An 18216-nucleotide genomic window follows, 5' to 3' on the forward strand; every position below is an offset into this window, starting at 1 on the left:
CTGCAGCAATCCTACGAGGCATTGAGTCCACTAAATTGGCCAAATCTTCAGTGCTGATCACGTGAAACTAGGACTTGATTATGGCCTCTATTAATTGTTGCTTGTTCCCAGATTTTTTTTTTCCTTACAAGTTTTTTCAGTCGAGACCACAGGTTTTATATCGGATGCAGGTCCGGACTGTTTCCAGGTCACTTCAACACATTTATCTTTTTGGCTTTAAACCAATTTTTGACAGTTTTTGCGGTGTGGCATGTAGCACTGTCCTGCTGGAACACACACGTTTCTGTTTCGCCCTCAAACAAATCATCAATCGATGGGAGTAATTTGGCTTCTAATATGTTTTCTTGGTATTTTTTGGCGTTTAAAATACCATCCACAATGTGGATACGACCCACAGAATCTCTGGTCATGCATCCCCACACCATTACACTTATGGGATGCTTCATTGTAACCAATGTGCAATGTGGGCCTTCTTCTCACATAATTAATTCCAAAAATGGAAACCTTGCTTTTATCACTTCAAATAACTCTTGCCCAGTCTTCCTTTGTCCACTCCTTGTGTTCTTTTGCCCAAATCAAACAATTCTTTCGTTGTTTTTTGTTTAAATATGGTTTTTTTCTGGGTCTTCTTGCTTTTAAACCATTTTCAAAAAGCCTTCGGCGAATTGTTCTTGAACTAATCGAAACTCCGGCAGCCTCTGAATTATTTTTAATTTCAGCTGAAGTTGTTCTTCGGTTCTTAAGTGCAAGCCTCATTATCATCCTGTCATCGTTGGCAGTTGTCTTCTTAATTTTTCCATTTTTTGGCATATTTTTAAAGGTATTGTTTGCCTTAAACCTTTCGCACACCTTCCTCACTCCAGATTTTGGTGCTCCATTTCCCAACTTTTTGGCGATTTCCATGTACCTTCTCCGCGTAATGTAAAAGCTTTGCATCACTTGACCAATATACTTTTGACATTGTAAATAAAAGTACAATTTTAAAAAACACACTAAATCTTCAAGAGCATTGTCGACTTTTCACCAGCAATTGTTGAAACTCAACTAAATGACTGCAAAACAATAATCTTGTATTTATAGCTTAAAAGATTTATGGATAAAAATGTTAATTAATAACGTAATTAACTATTAGTCATCACAATAAATAGACTAGTTTTCACAAAAGCACAAAAATAGTGAGACCTTTTACTAGAGAAACCCATTAGCAGAGCAATGACTCATTTTTGACATCAATTAACAATAATAATCCATAATTATGTTTAAAATTGAGATAAATGATTAAAATTACAAAATACCAGAAAATAACAAAATACCAGAAAAATACTCTTTTCATAAAAACGTTAGATGAGAATTCAATAAACTATTAAATGTTATATACATATATACATATATACATATATATATATATATATATATATATATATATATATATATATATATATATATATATATATATATATATATATATATATATATATATATATATATATAATGAGGTATTCATTGGACATAAAAGTGTTAAATATATAAAAATGTGTCTTAAATAGAAAAAATGATTTCTTTTATTTTATTTTTATTTTTTCTTTGAATTCTATTCAAAGGAAAAATTTTTCTAAACTAACTGTTCCAAAGAAGAGCTACTCGAAATGAAATACTTGACTTTCCAAAATTAGTTTGAAAAAAAGGTTGTTGAATTAAATTATCATTTCTTAAGTTGTATTTACTTTTATTTTTAAAGGTATACAGATTATGAAAAGAAATAGGAGATATGTTAGTTTTACATTTGTACAGAAATCAAAGTATGTTAAAAATATTAATTTTTAAAAAATGTTAAGCTATGGATAAAACTTTAATTTCTTTAAGAAATGAAAATAAATTAATTTTTTTTTGTGAAAAATGTGAAACTCAAACTATGTGAAAATTAAGAAACTCAAACTATGTGAGCAAGACAACATAATAACAACAATAAGAACTTTATGCTCAACTTATTACTGTAACAAGCTAACAAACATTTGAACAGCAAGTAAGTTAATCAACTTTCAAAACTCACATGTAAGGTGAAACTGTTATATCTAAAAAATATCCTACATTTTCACAAAACATTGTTTAAAATCGAACAAAACACTTTTGAGTTGAAAAAATATTTTAAAGGAAAAAGATTCATATTGTTTTGCTGGATTTAAGAAATGATAAAACTCGTTTTATTATTATTTAAAATTTTATATTAGCTGGTCGCACTGTTGAAGATGATGAGTTGGAAGAAATGATTAAAAGCCGAAATCCAACTATTTTTATGCAAGGGGTATGTACTTTTGTAATATTTTTGTGATATTTTGTGTTCAGGAATTTTACATCTAAAGAAAATGGGTGCTCAAATGAGAAGTTGTGCAAGCAAGAGTTTATTATTCTTTGCAAAAATAATAAAATAATCTATTGTAACTTAAACTGCTATTAAATCATTGCTTAATCTTTTCTTTTTTTAAGCAAAGTTTGCTTGAGTCAACATTTTAAACAACTTTAAAGGGAGTATTAGATTCAAAGCAAGTTTGTGTAACGAATTTAATAAGTTTGTGCTATACTTTGCACAATCTTGATATTTAATTTAATTGACTGATGTGACAAATAATCTGAAGTATTTTTATTGAAGATTAAAGGTTTAATATAGCAATATAGCAAATATATTGGGTGGACATGGAAAAATCTGCTGAACTTTAAATTAAAATTTCTCTAAAACCTTAACAGCTTTTTGTTTCTAACTTTTTTTTATATTAAATGTGTGTACAATAATTAACATTTCAACTTAATTTTAATTTTTTTTTTTTTTTTAATTTTTGTTGCTCCACCTGTCTTACAAAATATTCCTTTAACTACCCAAAAATCTTCTCTCTACGGCACTTTTGACCGGAGTATTTGCAATTTTAGGAAGAATTGCCTCATTATTATTTTCGCGCCATTGTAAAACTTCCATAGAATAGTGAGAAGCAGCTAGATTAGGCCAAAATTGACATTGGTGTTTTTGGCTTTTTATAAATGGCAAAATATTTTTTGGAGGTGTTCTTTGATGTAAACTCAGCTGACTTTGTTCTCATAATAAAGTTGTTGACTAGGAAGTTGTGAAAAATTCATCTTGTATAACTTTCATCATCTTCAAAAATTCACAACAAGTAACGTTTAATTAAAATAAGAAAAGGAAGTAACGTTTAATTGAAATAAAAGGAAGTAATGTTTAATTAAAAAAAGATTTTAATAAGAATAAGTTAATTTGTAATTTTGTCATGATTTTTTTAATCATAATTTTTTATTGATAATTAATTTAATTTTATAATACTCTTGCAACAAATAAAAATTCAATAGAAGTATAACCCCTATAATATAGTAATAAGAATTTAATTAAAATAAGTTAAGTTAAAAAAAGAAAAGAAGTAAGGTTTTTTTAAAAAAAAGGAAGTAATGTTTAATTAAAAAACAGTTTAAAATAAAAAGCTTTTATGGTTTTTGAGAAATTCAAAGAAAAAGACTTTTCTGTGTCCATCCAATAAACTATAAACATCTGATGATGTTATAAACATTTTACAACTTACAACAATTTTCATAAATGATTAAAAAGTAATTTTTGTATCATTTATATAATTTAAACAATTTGGTTTCAGATAATAATCGAAACACAGCAAGCAAAACAATCATTGCAAGAAATTGAAGCTGAGCATAATGATATTGTAAAATTGGAAAACAGTATAAAGGTAAATATTAATTTTTATAAAAATTTTATTCATTATAAGAGTTTACCATGATGTTTGAGATTAGTAGAGTTTACCATGATAAGAAATGCACAGATCATAAAAATTGTGCAGAGTTCAATTTTAATGAAAATGATTTTTTCTATTCTAAACTCTAGTACAAAAATTCAAAAAAAAATTCAGAAATTGTGAAGATGTCTTTAATATTAGGTAAGGTGTTAGGTATGGTGTTAATCTAAGAGCATTTGCAGCCGTAGCTAATGCAGCATGATGAGTAAGTGGACTTGTATTCAAAAATGACAGTAGATTAGTTATTGGTCATAGTAAAGTTTGAAGAGCTAGGGATAAAGTTATGAATGATATTGTAACTTTTTTTTTTTTTTCTGAAATTTTTAATCAGTTATTACAGAGAATTACAGACTGAATATTTTTACATTTAATACATTGGTATGAGGAAGATTAGTACTTAGAAGTGGTGGAGTGGAGACACTCCACCACTTTTAAGTACTAATAGATATAATGTAATAAGTACACTGAGATATAATGTATAAGTACACAGAGATATAAATGAATTTTTAACAGCGGAATTTTTAACAACGGAGTATTTTATTTTACTCCAGCTAAATACGCACAAAAAAAAATTGAAATTATAACAGGTTTTTGAATACAATGGTATGAGGAAGTATAGCACTTAACAGTGGTGGAGTGGAGATAACAGTGGTGGAGACTCCAAACCAATTTAAACACTAGTTTGGAGGAGTAATGCACTTAAAAGAATCAGTAGTTAGGACAAAAGTTAAATTGGATTGCCTATGTTTTGTGCACCAATCAGTTGTCACTTAAACATTTGAATAAATAGTAAGGTGGAAAGTCTACTTTCCCACTTAACAATTTAATCTAGCGTTAAAGTAAGGGAGCTTACTTGATAAAGTATCTTGATAAATTAGCACTTTTTTTAAATTGGTGAGCCTCCTATTAACTTAAGTAAAAGGTCTTTTTACAGATCAGTATTATGGCAATCAATTAGTTAAAGCTGTGCAAAGTGATCATGTTCCTCAGCTTCTTAAAATTAGACCTGTTAACATGGTCTGATAACTTATTACAGCCAATAGATCTCATCAAACTTCTGAAACTTTTAGAGTTTACTGCTTAATACCAATCACTAGATATTTAGAGTATAGCTGCCTTAACACCAATCACTAGATATTTAGAGTATAGCTATTTCAACTTATTTAATAGACTGCTTGGTATGCCTCTGCTGAGTCTATTTTCAAACTATGCTTTGTTCTGAAAACAAAGTAGAGAGAAGTTTCAGTGTAAACAAAATGAGAGAAGTTTCAGTGTAAACAAAATTCTTGAAATAAGAGAAGATGATAAAAATATAAAAGGGAGATCTATTTATGTGAACAAGAAGAACACCAGATATCAAAAGTCATATTTTTCAAAGATCTTATTGATTGAATTGAAGCTTTTGAATTACCTTTGACTTGTTGCATGACAACTAATGGCATCAAAGTGTATGTGGTTTTTATGGATCTATGTGAAGCATTTTATGTTTAATTTTTAAACAACCTTTTTTTAGAGTTTCAGCGGGGCGAGGTGGGCTTAACCCTCCTTTTTTTTTTATTAAAGTAAAGTTATTTTTGTAAGAAAAAGCAGGCATTTCCTTCACCTTTTAAAATTTACAATTTTTTTTGTTACCACCTCACAAAAGTTAAGTAGTATAATGTTTTTTTGGCTACACAGGCTTTATGTATATGCAATACATTTAGTATTCTGAAACATGTTTATGTAAGACAGCCAAAACATATTACAAAACCATATGCTAAAATTTTAATAATTTAGCAAATGCTAAAACACAACACCTAGGCTTTATGTACATGAAATACATCAAGTATTCCAAAACATGTATATTAATATTCCAAAAGAGTTGTATGTAAATGTAATACGTGCCTGTGTATTTTAAAAGTGAGTATATAAATGAGAGTAATGTCTTTATATTTATTTATTTGTTATCTTTATTATTGTGATCTTTATTATTTTTGCATTATATTAAATTAGTTTTATATTTAGGAATTACATGAAATGTTCACAGATATGGCATTGTTAGTCCAAAGTCAGGTTTGTTACATTACTATTGACAAAACTTTACTACTTTACTTTACTATTGTATAATACTAACTTTAACAGTTACTTTACTATTGACGAAACTTTTCAAATTTCCAGATTTTTTTATTTGTTTAATGATTTGTGATCAAAGGGAGAAATGATAGACAGTATTGAATACAATGTTCATCATGCTGCAGAACTTGTTAGAAAAGGTGGAGATGATATATGTAGCGCTTTTTCATACAAATCCAAAGCTCGTAGAGTAAGTATTTATTTATTTATAAGGTAACTATTATTTTATTTATATATTCAGTTAGTTACTTTTATATAAAAATTTATATTTATATATATAGTTATTTAGTTTTATATATAATTTTATATTTATATGCTATAATTCAATGTTTTTATTTAGTCAAAAGTTTGAAAGTTTTACTTAAATAGCCATAATAATAATTTTTTTTTTACTTTTGTTAGTTTATGAATATTAATATATAGTTACACTAAAAATACTATGTAATTAAGGCAGAACGCTGAGAAATTCCACTTATGAATGAATTAGAATGATGAATGACTAAATGGTACCTAAAAAGAGACCCATAGTTTTATCAAAAGTCATTACAAAAACATTTAATTTTAAATGTTTTAATTTAAGAAAATGAGGAAGAGCAACAAAATGGTTGATATTAAAAACACTGCTGATAAATATTTTATGAGCCAGGAAAGTATGAGAGAAAATTTATTAATGTTTTAAGTATTAATGTTTGAGAGAAAAAAAAAGTTGATATCACTACACTAAATATTTTAGCATAACAAGAGTTATACATTACACACACATATACAAAAACACAATTAATAACAAATAATAAATTAAGTTTAAAAAAATCTGAATATTAATTAATTGAACTTAAGATGAGAGAAACATTTACCTAGTAAACTAGAAAAGTAATTTTTTTATTGACATTATTTTCTTGACACATCTGTTAAATCAGGATAATTTTTTACCATTTTTCATTATTTTACCTTCATTGTTTAATTTCTACCTTCTCATAAAAATGAGAATATTGTATATCTCATATTCAATATATACATATATATGTATATATTGAATATTGTATTATTATTCTCCATAAAAAACTTATTTTGTTCAAATTTAAAAGTGATTTCAGAAGTCAGACTTAGTATTAGATTTTTATTGGCTCAATACATAATAACATCATGGTAATGTGGGTCTATATATACCCACATTACCCTACTTAACTATGTTGTAAACTTCAAAAAAATCTTTTTGTCAAAACAGGAGTATTAAGTTTAGTCATCAGCAAATAGAGCCACTTAGATGTAGGATTATCAGGAAGATCATTAATGTAGATAAGAAACAAAACAGGACCAAGGATAGAACCTTGGGATACCCCAAAAGTTACTGGAAATACAGAAGAGTGTTGGCCTTTAATGATGACTTTGATAAAGCGGTTAGAAAGAAATGATTTGATAATCTCAAAATTCCCAAGTACACCATATGAAACAAGCTTATGGAGAATACTAGTATGTTAAACTTTGTCAAAAGCTTTGTGTCAAGAGCAATAGCTCTAGCCTCTTCAGCTCTATCTAATGCACTATAAAATCATTCATTCACAGCAGTTAGCAAGTCATCTGGAAAGTGAGAAGATTAAAAACCATATTGATTGTCTGGCAGTAAGTTATTTGACTCAAGATGTGATTTAGAAATTTATTGATTAAAGACTTAAAGACTTTGCTAATAAGGGAAAGAAGACTGATTGCGTGATAGTTGGAGGGGTCACGGGTTTCCAGAGTTTTTAAAATTGGAACTGTAGATGCCATTTTTAAGCGAAGATTCAGGTTTAAGAAAAACAAGGAAGACAGGATTTAGATTCTACAACAACAACAAGCAAGGAAAAAAAGATTCAGGTTCAACAAATTTAGTTTTAGCAATTGCAAAATATTTTAAAATGTAATTCAAGTTTGTTATAGAATATGTGGATTATCTTTTCCTGTTACAAAATGGCTGAAAACTGCTGCAAATGTAAATATAATAGTTATAATAATGAACAAATTCAAAAATATATATTTTTTATTTTGAGCATTATAATTTTATAATATATTAACACTTTTATATTATTAATTGGTTTTCTTTTTTTTAAAGGAAACTCAACTGAGTTTCTGGTCAAAGGTCGCAACTAAGGTTTTGAAAGACACTAGAGTCCAAAAGACATTTTAGTGTCAAAGAAACACTTCAGTGTCCAAAAGACACTTTAGTGTACAGAAGCAATAAAAATAAGAATTAAGGGCTTTGGATGAAAAAATCTGAGCATTTGGTGAACATGATTCAATATCGATCTAGCCTTTAAACCAAGTGTCCTTATGTATGATTACCAGAAAGCGATTCAAGAATTCTAGACTAAAATATATTAGGTTTAAAGAATTTTATGTGTTTGTTTTTATTTCAATATAGTCTATATATCTCTTAAAATTTTTGGAACTCATGAACAGCAGAGATAAAAAAAATAAATAGCCAATCAAAATCTGAAAACTACTTGAGAATTCCTATTCCTGGTCAGTATTGAAGTCATATTAGCCTTAAGTAACCTTCCATTGTAATCTTCAACATAGAATATAATAAAAAACCTTGTCCTTGGGTTATAGTATATTCCCTGGGCTTCATGATTAGTTGTGCATACTTTTCCTCAGGATTAGTTGCGCATACTCTTCCCTAGGCTTCAGGATTAGTTATTCATGCTTTTCCCTGCTCAAGTTTTAAAGTAATCAAACTATTCAATTAGAAATTTATTTTTTATAATGCCAAAAATTTTGGTTTTCTTTTAAATTAAATTTATAAAAACTGCACATACTTAGTGTAAGTTGATCTGTTATTTTTTTTTAGAAAAAATTTATAATCGTTGTATGTTGTTTGGTGTTGTTACTTATAATTGGTTTAGCACTTTATTTCAGTCTCTGGTAAGAATTAGCACAAATAAATTGTGTTGTTTATTTATGAGATTTTTATCCTAATATTTATTTAAGAATTTACTAATACGATAAAATGTTCTGTTGTTTATTTTCTCTTTTTTACCTAAAAAATTTTCTTATCTTTACCTGCAAAAACTATGTTTTTTTAAGCCTTTTGGGTACTTTTTTTTTTTTTAAATTAGTTTTTGTTATAAGTTTGAAATTTAATAAATTTGCATATTTTTTAAAATTAATTTTTAATATAAGTTTTTAAATTTTTTATAAATTTAATAAGTTTGCATATTTTTTGTACATTTAATGTTAAATACATTTAAACTTTTATACATTAAAGACATTTAAAAAAAATGTATTTCAATGTTATTTAGAAAATAATAACTGCAATAAGATTTTTTCTGTTTGTGGATGATTGCATTGGTTGGATTTGTGTATTTGTATTTCAAGGAAACATATTTCAGAGCATGAGTTTTTTGGTGGTATTTTCCAAGTAATTTTCTCAATACTTTGGTATCATTTATACATACAAGTAATTTTCTCAATACTTTGATATCATTTATACATATAATTAATTTTCTCAATACTTTGATATCATTTATACATACAAGTAATTTTCTCAAAACCTTAATACTTGATGTTATTACATTTGTACAAGATCTTGTATTGTTTGGTGTTTTAAGTATATCAATTTTATTTTATTTTTTTAGTTTTTCATTGAATGTGAAATGACTAAACTCTGGTACAGATTTTGTTACTCCTTTTTCTAATATACTTATATCTTTTTCAAGATGAGGACTCCATACCGGTACTGTAAATTCTAAATGCAGATGAATATAACTACAATACAGCAACTTTTTTAGTTCAGTATCTTTATACTTAAATGATTTGGATATTATACCAAATTTGTAGTTTTCAATAAATGATGCAATTTTGATTTGTGTTTCCCATCTTAAATCTTTTAAAATTAGTACACCAAGATCATTTTCTATTCTTGCTTTACCATATTGTTACTCATAAGATATTTATAATTTATATTTTTATTACCCATGATTTTATATTTTTCAATATTAAATTGCATCTTCCTGTTTTTTGCCCATTCTTCTAATATATCAATGTCATTTTGTAGAGCAGTTGCATCAGTTTTATTGTTAACTGCAGCTCTTACTTTGCTATTGTCTGCATTTGATTTATGAGTTGACTAGGAAGATCATAAATGTATAATAAAAGTAAAATTCAACTGAGCACAGAACCTTGTGGCACACCACTTGTGGCCCACCGCTTACTTTATATGCTTATGATGATACTCCTTCTTCTAGAACAACCCTTTACTTTCAATTAGTTAAAAAAGACTTTTTCCACTTCAATAAAATAGATGTAACACCATATGCCTCAAGTTTTAGAATAAAATAAGTTATTATAAAGATCAGTGTTTTTATAAGTTATTATAAATATCAGTGTTTCAGTGAAATAAGTTATTATAAAGATCAGTGCTTCAGTGGAATAAGTTATTATAAAGATCAGTGTTACAGTGAAATAAGTTATTATAAAGATCAGTGTTTTAGTGAAATTAGGAACATATGATGAAAACCAGAATAGAGTTTTTAAAGTTTTTTGATTCAATGGTCTTGCAAAATGTGAGTCAAGTAAAAGTTTTTTTTTAGCAGCTGTAATTTTTAACAATATTTTTCAGCAGACAGTGTTTCAACAACTACTAAATTGTGCTCAGAAAGTGTTCATTTTTAAGGTAAAGCAAAAACGAAACAGCAAAAAAAAATAAAAAAATGAAGACCAAACCGATCAAATCATAATTCAAACAGAGCTAAAAAAAACGAATCATGACTTTCTAGTTTAAAATCAAATTGAAATAACTGAACTGAAAAAATTACCTGTGGTCTTAACTTTAACTAAGTAATAATAACCCAGAAAAATCCTTGATATTTGTAAAAGAAAAATCCTTGATATTTGTAATAGTGCAACACCCCTTCAGGACCAAGTTCTAGACAATAATTGCATTTAAAAATTTATTCAGATAATTAGGGATTTATTAATAAATTTAATAATAAACTAACATTATATTAAGTATTATATATATAATTCTAATTTGAATTTAAATTCAGATGCAAAAGTGCTTAGCTTAATTATTCCTGCATACATATTAAAATTAATTTGTGCTTTTCATTCAAAAAAGTCTTGTGATTTACCTCAAGAGTATAAATGTTTAGCTAATTCAAGAGTATAATTTTTAATACAGTTTTATCATAGGAAAAAAAATTATTTTCTGGGGTTCTATTAAAAAACTTATTAATAAAATGTTTAACTTAACAGTCAAAGATACCATAGTAAAATTGATTTTTTTAATTTCATGATGAAACTTGATTATGACGTTATAAAACCTCTTTCAGATAATCAAATATATTTATGAAACTACAAATGCAGTTAGCATTGGAATATCTCCATACAATCTCAGGAGAAAAGAAATTAGCCCTCATTTGCATGCAAGGTTGTCTTATTTGGTAAATAGGCTATGCTTTTTTTTGTCCTCAAAATCACTCTTGGATCTAATTAAATGTAATACAGATGTACATGCATCTTTACTCACATATCTTTTGTCGATAGACCTTTATAACTTTATTAAATACTAAATTTGAATAGTTAGGTTTGATGGTGCAACTGGACAGTCTATTTATAAACAGACAACTGAAGTTGAAAATGAATCTTTGCTTCATTTGTGTACTTATAGTATGCCAAACTAACAATATTCTATAGACAAAGTTCAATTCTCAACCAAATAATATTGCCCTATTCAATTTCAATACTTAAGAGAAAATCTGAATATTTTTAAGGGGGAATGTGGTTTTTTTATCTTAATCATATTCAATGTAAAAACCAATGACCCAGGTCAAGCACAAGTCTGAATGTGCTTTGTACAATGTACTTGATTGCAAAGTTTCTACCCTTCGTTTTCTGATAAGTATTTCTTATCAAGTTTGTAATGTTTGTAGATTTAATCCAAAAAATATGAATAGCGTTGAAATTGCTTATATTAGACAGGTGTCCACTATATCAATTTCAGCAGACAGATTTTCAGTTAAAAAATATCATATGTCCTTGGACCTGAGAGTCCACTTTCTCAATCGCTGAATTTATTATTTGGAATGTATTCTATATATTGCACAGAGACGAAAAAAGGTACAGTGAATTCAGGTTTGTTTATTTACACAGCCAATAAACAAAAGTTTGTTGCAAGTAGAAAAAAAAGTTCATAAAATAATTGAAAATGAACTTAAACCTAATGTTGATTTCTAAGAAGTGAAGGATCAGGCGATGATGGAGAACATCTAATGATGGAGAGTATTACTGTTGAAGTTTTTAGTCCAATGATGGAAACACAGCAAGAAAAGCATAAATCTTTTTTTTTAAACCTAAAACCAAAACATTTGTATTTTATTAAGAAAATATTAAGTCGTAAAAAATAGCATTTAATTGCAATTGTGATTGTTAAAATTATGTAATATTTTTTTTAATTAAAAGACTTTAAATAAAATATGATTTTGAAAAGTAAAAATTAAAATTTGAAGAAATGTGAAATAGTTTTGCACTATTTATTAACCTTTAGACCCTGCTCAATTTTGTAGGTTTGGTACTTTTCCTGCAGTAATTCCAGCTAAAATTGTAGGTATATTAAACCTTGAAGTAAAGTTGTTCTGAAAGCCAAAACAGTATATTTACATAACTTATATAAATTGACACCATATCTATTATAAACTTTATACAGTGTTGTCCTAAAAAATTTTTTTTTAGGACAACACTGTATAAAGAGAGAAAAAAACAGGCAGAAACATGTATATAGGTAATAAAATTAAATTTTTAAACATCTCATAAACATATTCCATCAACATATTTAAAGAGAATAATTAAAACATACACTAATAGCACTTTAATTTTTTTCACCTTTTGAAAAATTGTACTCGACATTTTGACCATACTATGACTAAATCAAATGAGTTGTTATCATCATTTGCTTCATCAACCAAAACTCAATCTTGCGTGACTTGTCACTCAGCTAAAGTCACATCCTTTACTGTATCTGTCCCTTCATGTTCCCATTTTGAAGCTCTCCTCCATATTTATGTTTTCCTAACTTAAACAATTTACAGTTTTTTAAGTCTTCTGTCAACGGTTTTCTCCTTTTTTAGCAATATTGTTTGTTTTCTGGTAACCCCCAACTTAAATAGTGATTGCTTGCAGCTTTGCTGCAAGTAAATTAGTGACAAAAAAAGAAAAAAAGAAAGGATTCAAATGTGGTCATAAATATGTTTCAAATTTTTTTGGAAGGTTTTAATTAACAATATTTAAAAAAATATGTATAAAATTGGTGCTATTTAATTTTATTATTATATAATATGTTTTTAGTCAGGTGTGATGGTTTTGTGATGAAATAAAATTAGCAATGAAATAAACATGTATCACATACACCACTATTTGTTATAAATAAGCCACTAAATATTTAACAATATGTCACTTTGGTTTGATGTGATTATTTTTTTCAATCAGACATTAAAAAATCAATTCTAAAATATAGTCGAAAGTGTAAAATTCATTTATCTAAAAGTGGAAATTTAATTTCTTATCAGATGTTTACTAATCCTTGGCTTGTAATTTAGCTTAACGTTTTTAGTGATACTTGTAATCAATGTCTTGCAATTTAGCTAAATGTTTTAAGTGATGTTCTGCAACTTAATATATTGGTTTTGATTTTTGTTTATAGTTATGCTATTGAATTTCATTTATGAATAGTTAAGTGACTATAAACACTGTTTGTTTGTATATTTATATTCCGTCCAAGTCTTCTACTGATGCACTAAGAAAACTATTATATCATCCAGTTGTTTTCTTGAACACACGTGTTTAAAGCTCATTAACTCTGGAAATTTTCACAAATGTTGCCTTGGTTATTTCGTTCATAAATTAGACAATTTTATGTTAAGTAAATAAAGTAATTTTAAGCCTAATTTACTTAACATAGTGCACCAACAACAAGGTAAGCCATAGGACTTTGCACTTTATCGGTATACTATCATTTTGCCTAAGTTAGCCCTCTATTTCTGGATTCTTACCTTTTCTTGATAGGCATGTAATGTAAAGTAATATTAGGTTATTTATTAATGTAAAGTAATATTAGGTTATTTATTAATGTAAAGTAATATTAGGTTATTTATTAATGTAAAGTAGTATTAGGTTATTTATTAATGTAAAGTAGTATTAGGTTATTTATTAATGTAAAGTAGTATTAAGTTATTTATTAATGTAAAGTAGTATTAAGTTATTTATTAATGTAAAGTAATATTAAGTTATTTATTAATGTAAAGTAGTATTAGGTTATTTATTAATGTAAAGTAGTATTAGGTTATTTATTAATGTAAAGTAATATTAGGTTATTTATTAATGTAAAGTAGTATTAGGTTATTTATTAATGTAAAGTAGTATTAGGTTATTTATTAATGTAAAGTAATATTAGGTTATTTATTAATGTAAAGTAATATTAGGTTATTTATTAATGTAAAGTAATATTAAGTTGGTTAAGTTGGTTAAGTAATATTAAGTTGGTTATAAAGGTTAATCCTCCATTTCTGGATTCTTTTCTTTTCTTGATAGGAATTTTTATTTTTTTAATTAATTATTGTTATTGAAGTTCAATTAATATAAAATAAATATAGGCTAATGGTCTCTCTCTCTCTATTTTTATATATATATATATATATATATATATATACATATATATATATATATATATATATATATATATATATATATATATATATATATATATATATATATATATATAAAATGAATAAAAACAATTAACTGTTTTGTTCCCAGCCGGCACATCTAGTTTTAATCTCGGAATTAAAACCCGTTTAGACACGTGTTTGTTACGATCCAGGCGTAAACCAAAAACACGTGGATTTCACGGGTAGTTTTACTGGAGTTTGACACGTGTTTTTTGTGGTTTTAAATACGTGTTTTAAAAGGTTTTAAATACGTGTTGCAAGAAATTTTAAACACGTGTTTTATGAGGTTTTAAATACGTATCTAATTTAATTACTTTATTAGGTTATATATATCTTCGAACACGTATAAATTAAATTTTAATATGGAAAATTAATTCTTAAACTGGTACAACATAGTCCTAGCTAAAAATACGTAGATTTCTCGTAAGATTAAAGCCCGCTGCGAGTTTATACTAAGGTCACGCAAACTAGTTTTTATTAACTATTTATCAATGATTTATGATATTTTATCAATCAACTTAGATAAACTTTTTAAGCTTTGATTGACTTTGACTAAAACATGTTAATTTCATTATATTTTACTTACATTATATTTATAACGAAATACTAAATTTCATTACAATTTCTAAATTTCTTCCTTCAAATAACAAAATTTATATGCCACCTAAACAACTGCAATTAAAAGACAACGTATATATTGTTCAGCCTCTTGGCAGCATGAGCTCAAAAAAATTAAAGGTACGTCTTAATGACAAACGGTCAGTATAAATCTTGTTTGGCACATGGTTACTATACAATACGTTGACTTTTGATTACACTTCCTCCGTCATGATCGAATATAAACAGCATAGCAATGCGCTTTTGTATCCTTGCTAACAGTTCCCATTGCATCTTTAACTACATTGTCTTCAAGTTGGATCTCAAATTTGACTAACTCGTCCATTGAGGTAACCTGTTCAAATGTAACATTGGAATCTTTATCTAGAAGCTGTTGTAATAGACTAACAGACGTATCCACAGTTTTCCTTATCCTATTTACTTAATTATTTTGCTCTGTAATGTTGCATTATCCATTGGAATTGTTATATGATTTTCTGAATCGCCTTATTGTTATATGATTCTATGAATCGCTTTTATTTAGTTGAGAAAAGACAAAATTTATAATAGCAAAAATAAGAACATCATATTATATTATTTTGTATAGTACAATCTAAAAAACACATTTGTTTAACTGTTTGAAAGTACTGGAGTAATGATTTTTAATGGTTAAATTTATTCTTTACTTATCTATCACCTCCATCACTATCCATTCACTCCTCCTGTAAAATTGTGTTTTTTTATAGTCCTCACTCTAAATTGGAGACTTTATTTTGTAAATAAACCTCACCATTGAAAAACATAAATCACTAAGTAAAATATTGAAATCAAAGATAAAAAAATATTCACTTTTTACTGAATCAGAAAGTAGAGATTCATTGGAATTGTTTTCATCAGCAATTAAACCTTTTCTAATCTGCATCTTTTCTAATTGGATGTTTATTTAAAAATGTTGATATCTTTAATGTTTGAATTAAATCCATATCCATTGTTACTTTGCTTGTTGAATTTCATGTACCCTGAATTAAAATACATACATTTATATAATTTACATAACAAATAAATAAATAAAAAATCTTATATAGATAGAAAAAATAAAATGTAAAAAAACAAAAAAAAAAAACTTGTATAAATCTAAAAAAGTTGGGATTGTGTATATAAATCAACAATTGAAATTTTTTTGTAATCCCAGTGCACACATTTCACTCGTGCTGAAAGTACCTAAATAGATCTACTTTGTTACTATTCCCTAACATTTGTTAAGAAAAACATTGTCATCATTATCGAAATTCCGAAGTTTTCTATCAAAAATTTTATTATCAGTATCATGATTATGTGATGCAGGTTCAGCTCCAACAACATAAAATTCACAAGAAGGGAATTCACCATGAATATCAAGGAACTATTTTTAATTTAAAACTTTTTTTATTAAAAACTAAAAAATATTACCCTTTCCCAGAAATTGCTTCTAGTCTCAACTAGAGATGGGAATCGAACCCTTTTTTTAAAGTTCGGGTCCGGTTCGGTTCGGTTATATCTAATGTTCGAGTTCGGTTCAGTTCGGTCTTAAGCACAGTTCGGGTTCGGTTCGGTATCAACACAACTGTTTTTTTATTAGTTACAAAGCTTTACATCCACAATGATAAAACACAAACAAATTAAAGTAATATTAAGTAGTTAAAGCATTGCAAATAACTTGAATAATAATAATTTGCAATGCTTTTACACTGCAACTTTAAAAGTTCAAAAAACAATGCAGTTGCTAATAGCTGCAGTTAAAGTGCACAAAACATTAAAGCAGTAACTTTCTGAACACAGATAACGGTAGCTTAAGTAGCCTACTGTCAGTCTAGTAATCAGGGCTGCATGTTGTATTTGAGAAATATCAGCATTTCCAATGTTTCTGGGTTTAGGCGAGCCCTGCGCTCACTCATCGTCACCCCACACACTGAAAACACTCTTTCACTGGCAGTACTTGTAGCAGGAATAGCCAACAACTTTCTACCAATCAATGCCATCGTCGGAAGCTTATGTTCACGGTCATTGTCTTTCCAGAATTGCAATGCATCACACGCTGTCACGGGCAGTGCCAAGTATTTGTCAAGTTCATGTCTTGTGTCATTACTGTAGGCGTTAGACAATGGAGTGGCAACTGTTTTTAAGTCTGCCAGCAAATCATACGATTCAAGATCAGCTTTATTCTTCTTTGCAGGAGGCAGCTGATCTGAATGACTGCATTCACTAAAGCTGTCTATATCTGTATTGCCTGAGTCCTTTCGTATCACCTGATTTGGTGAAGAAGAAATAATTTTGTCCACCATACTATGCATTTCTGAATAAACAAAATTGCGATCGTCTGTGTTGACAAAAGACAAGTATTTGTAAGAAGGAACAATAAGTGTTGATAAAGGATTGATAAAGGAAGTGTTGCAAAGGATGAATAACATACTTTTCATTCAAACTTGACAGAAAAACTGCCTTCAAATCACGCATACTGTCGCTGTCTGAACCATTGATCTTACAGACTGATCGAAGATAAAGAAGCATTGGCCATACATCAGGGGACGTCGGCACATTGTCATGTGACAATTGTACAGTAGCCTTGTGAAAGAGATGCAAAAATTCTACGACGTCATGCAACAATTTTTCATTAACGTTGTTCAGTTGCTCAAGTTTGTCAAACTGCTTTGAATCAGCAAGAATTGACTTGACATGATCTAACTGGCATGACAGTGATTGCAAAAGACTGACTGTTCCAACGAGTCGCAACATCCTGTTTGAGAGTGTGATTTAGTTCCTGGTTTTTCCCACTATGTTTAAAGTAGCCCACCATTTCCTTTGAAGTCTTGATCATTTCATGAACTAAATTAGCACCAGGGGATTTCAAAGCTTTTTCAACAGCTAAATTAAGATTATGACCTGCACAACTAAGTCTAACATCGTTGCGATAAGCCGACTTCATATCACTCCCATTACAGTCACAAATACCAAATTGTCACTTT

General features: G+C 27.7%; 1 protein-coding gene across 1 annotated transcript in view; it reads left to right on the plus strand.

Annotated features, from left to right (window-relative positions):
* Positions 1-18216, plus strand: part of LOC136086213 (syntaxin-1A-like) — a 92181-nt gene that overhangs the window by 44232 nt on the left and 29733 nt on the right. Inside the window, exons 7-11 of the mRNA XM_065808497.1 lie at positions 2229-2302; positions 3651-3740; positions 5811-5858; positions 5998-6108; positions 8746-8819. Coding sequence (XP_065664569.1) covers positions 2229-2302; positions 3651-3740; positions 5811-5858; positions 5998-6108; positions 8746-8819 — 397 coding nt within the window. The remainder of the gene's footprint in view (positions 1-2228; positions 2303-3650; positions 3741-5810; positions 5859-5997; positions 6109-8745; positions 8820-18216) is intronic.

The sequence above is a fragment of the Hydra vulgaris genome, chromosome 10 (genome assembly GCF_038396675.1).
Source record: "Hydra vulgaris chromosome 10, alternate assembly HydraT2T_AEP".
Taxonomy (NCBI): Eukaryota; Metazoa; Cnidaria; class Hydrozoa; order Anthoathecata; family Hydridae; genus Hydra; species Hydra vulgaris.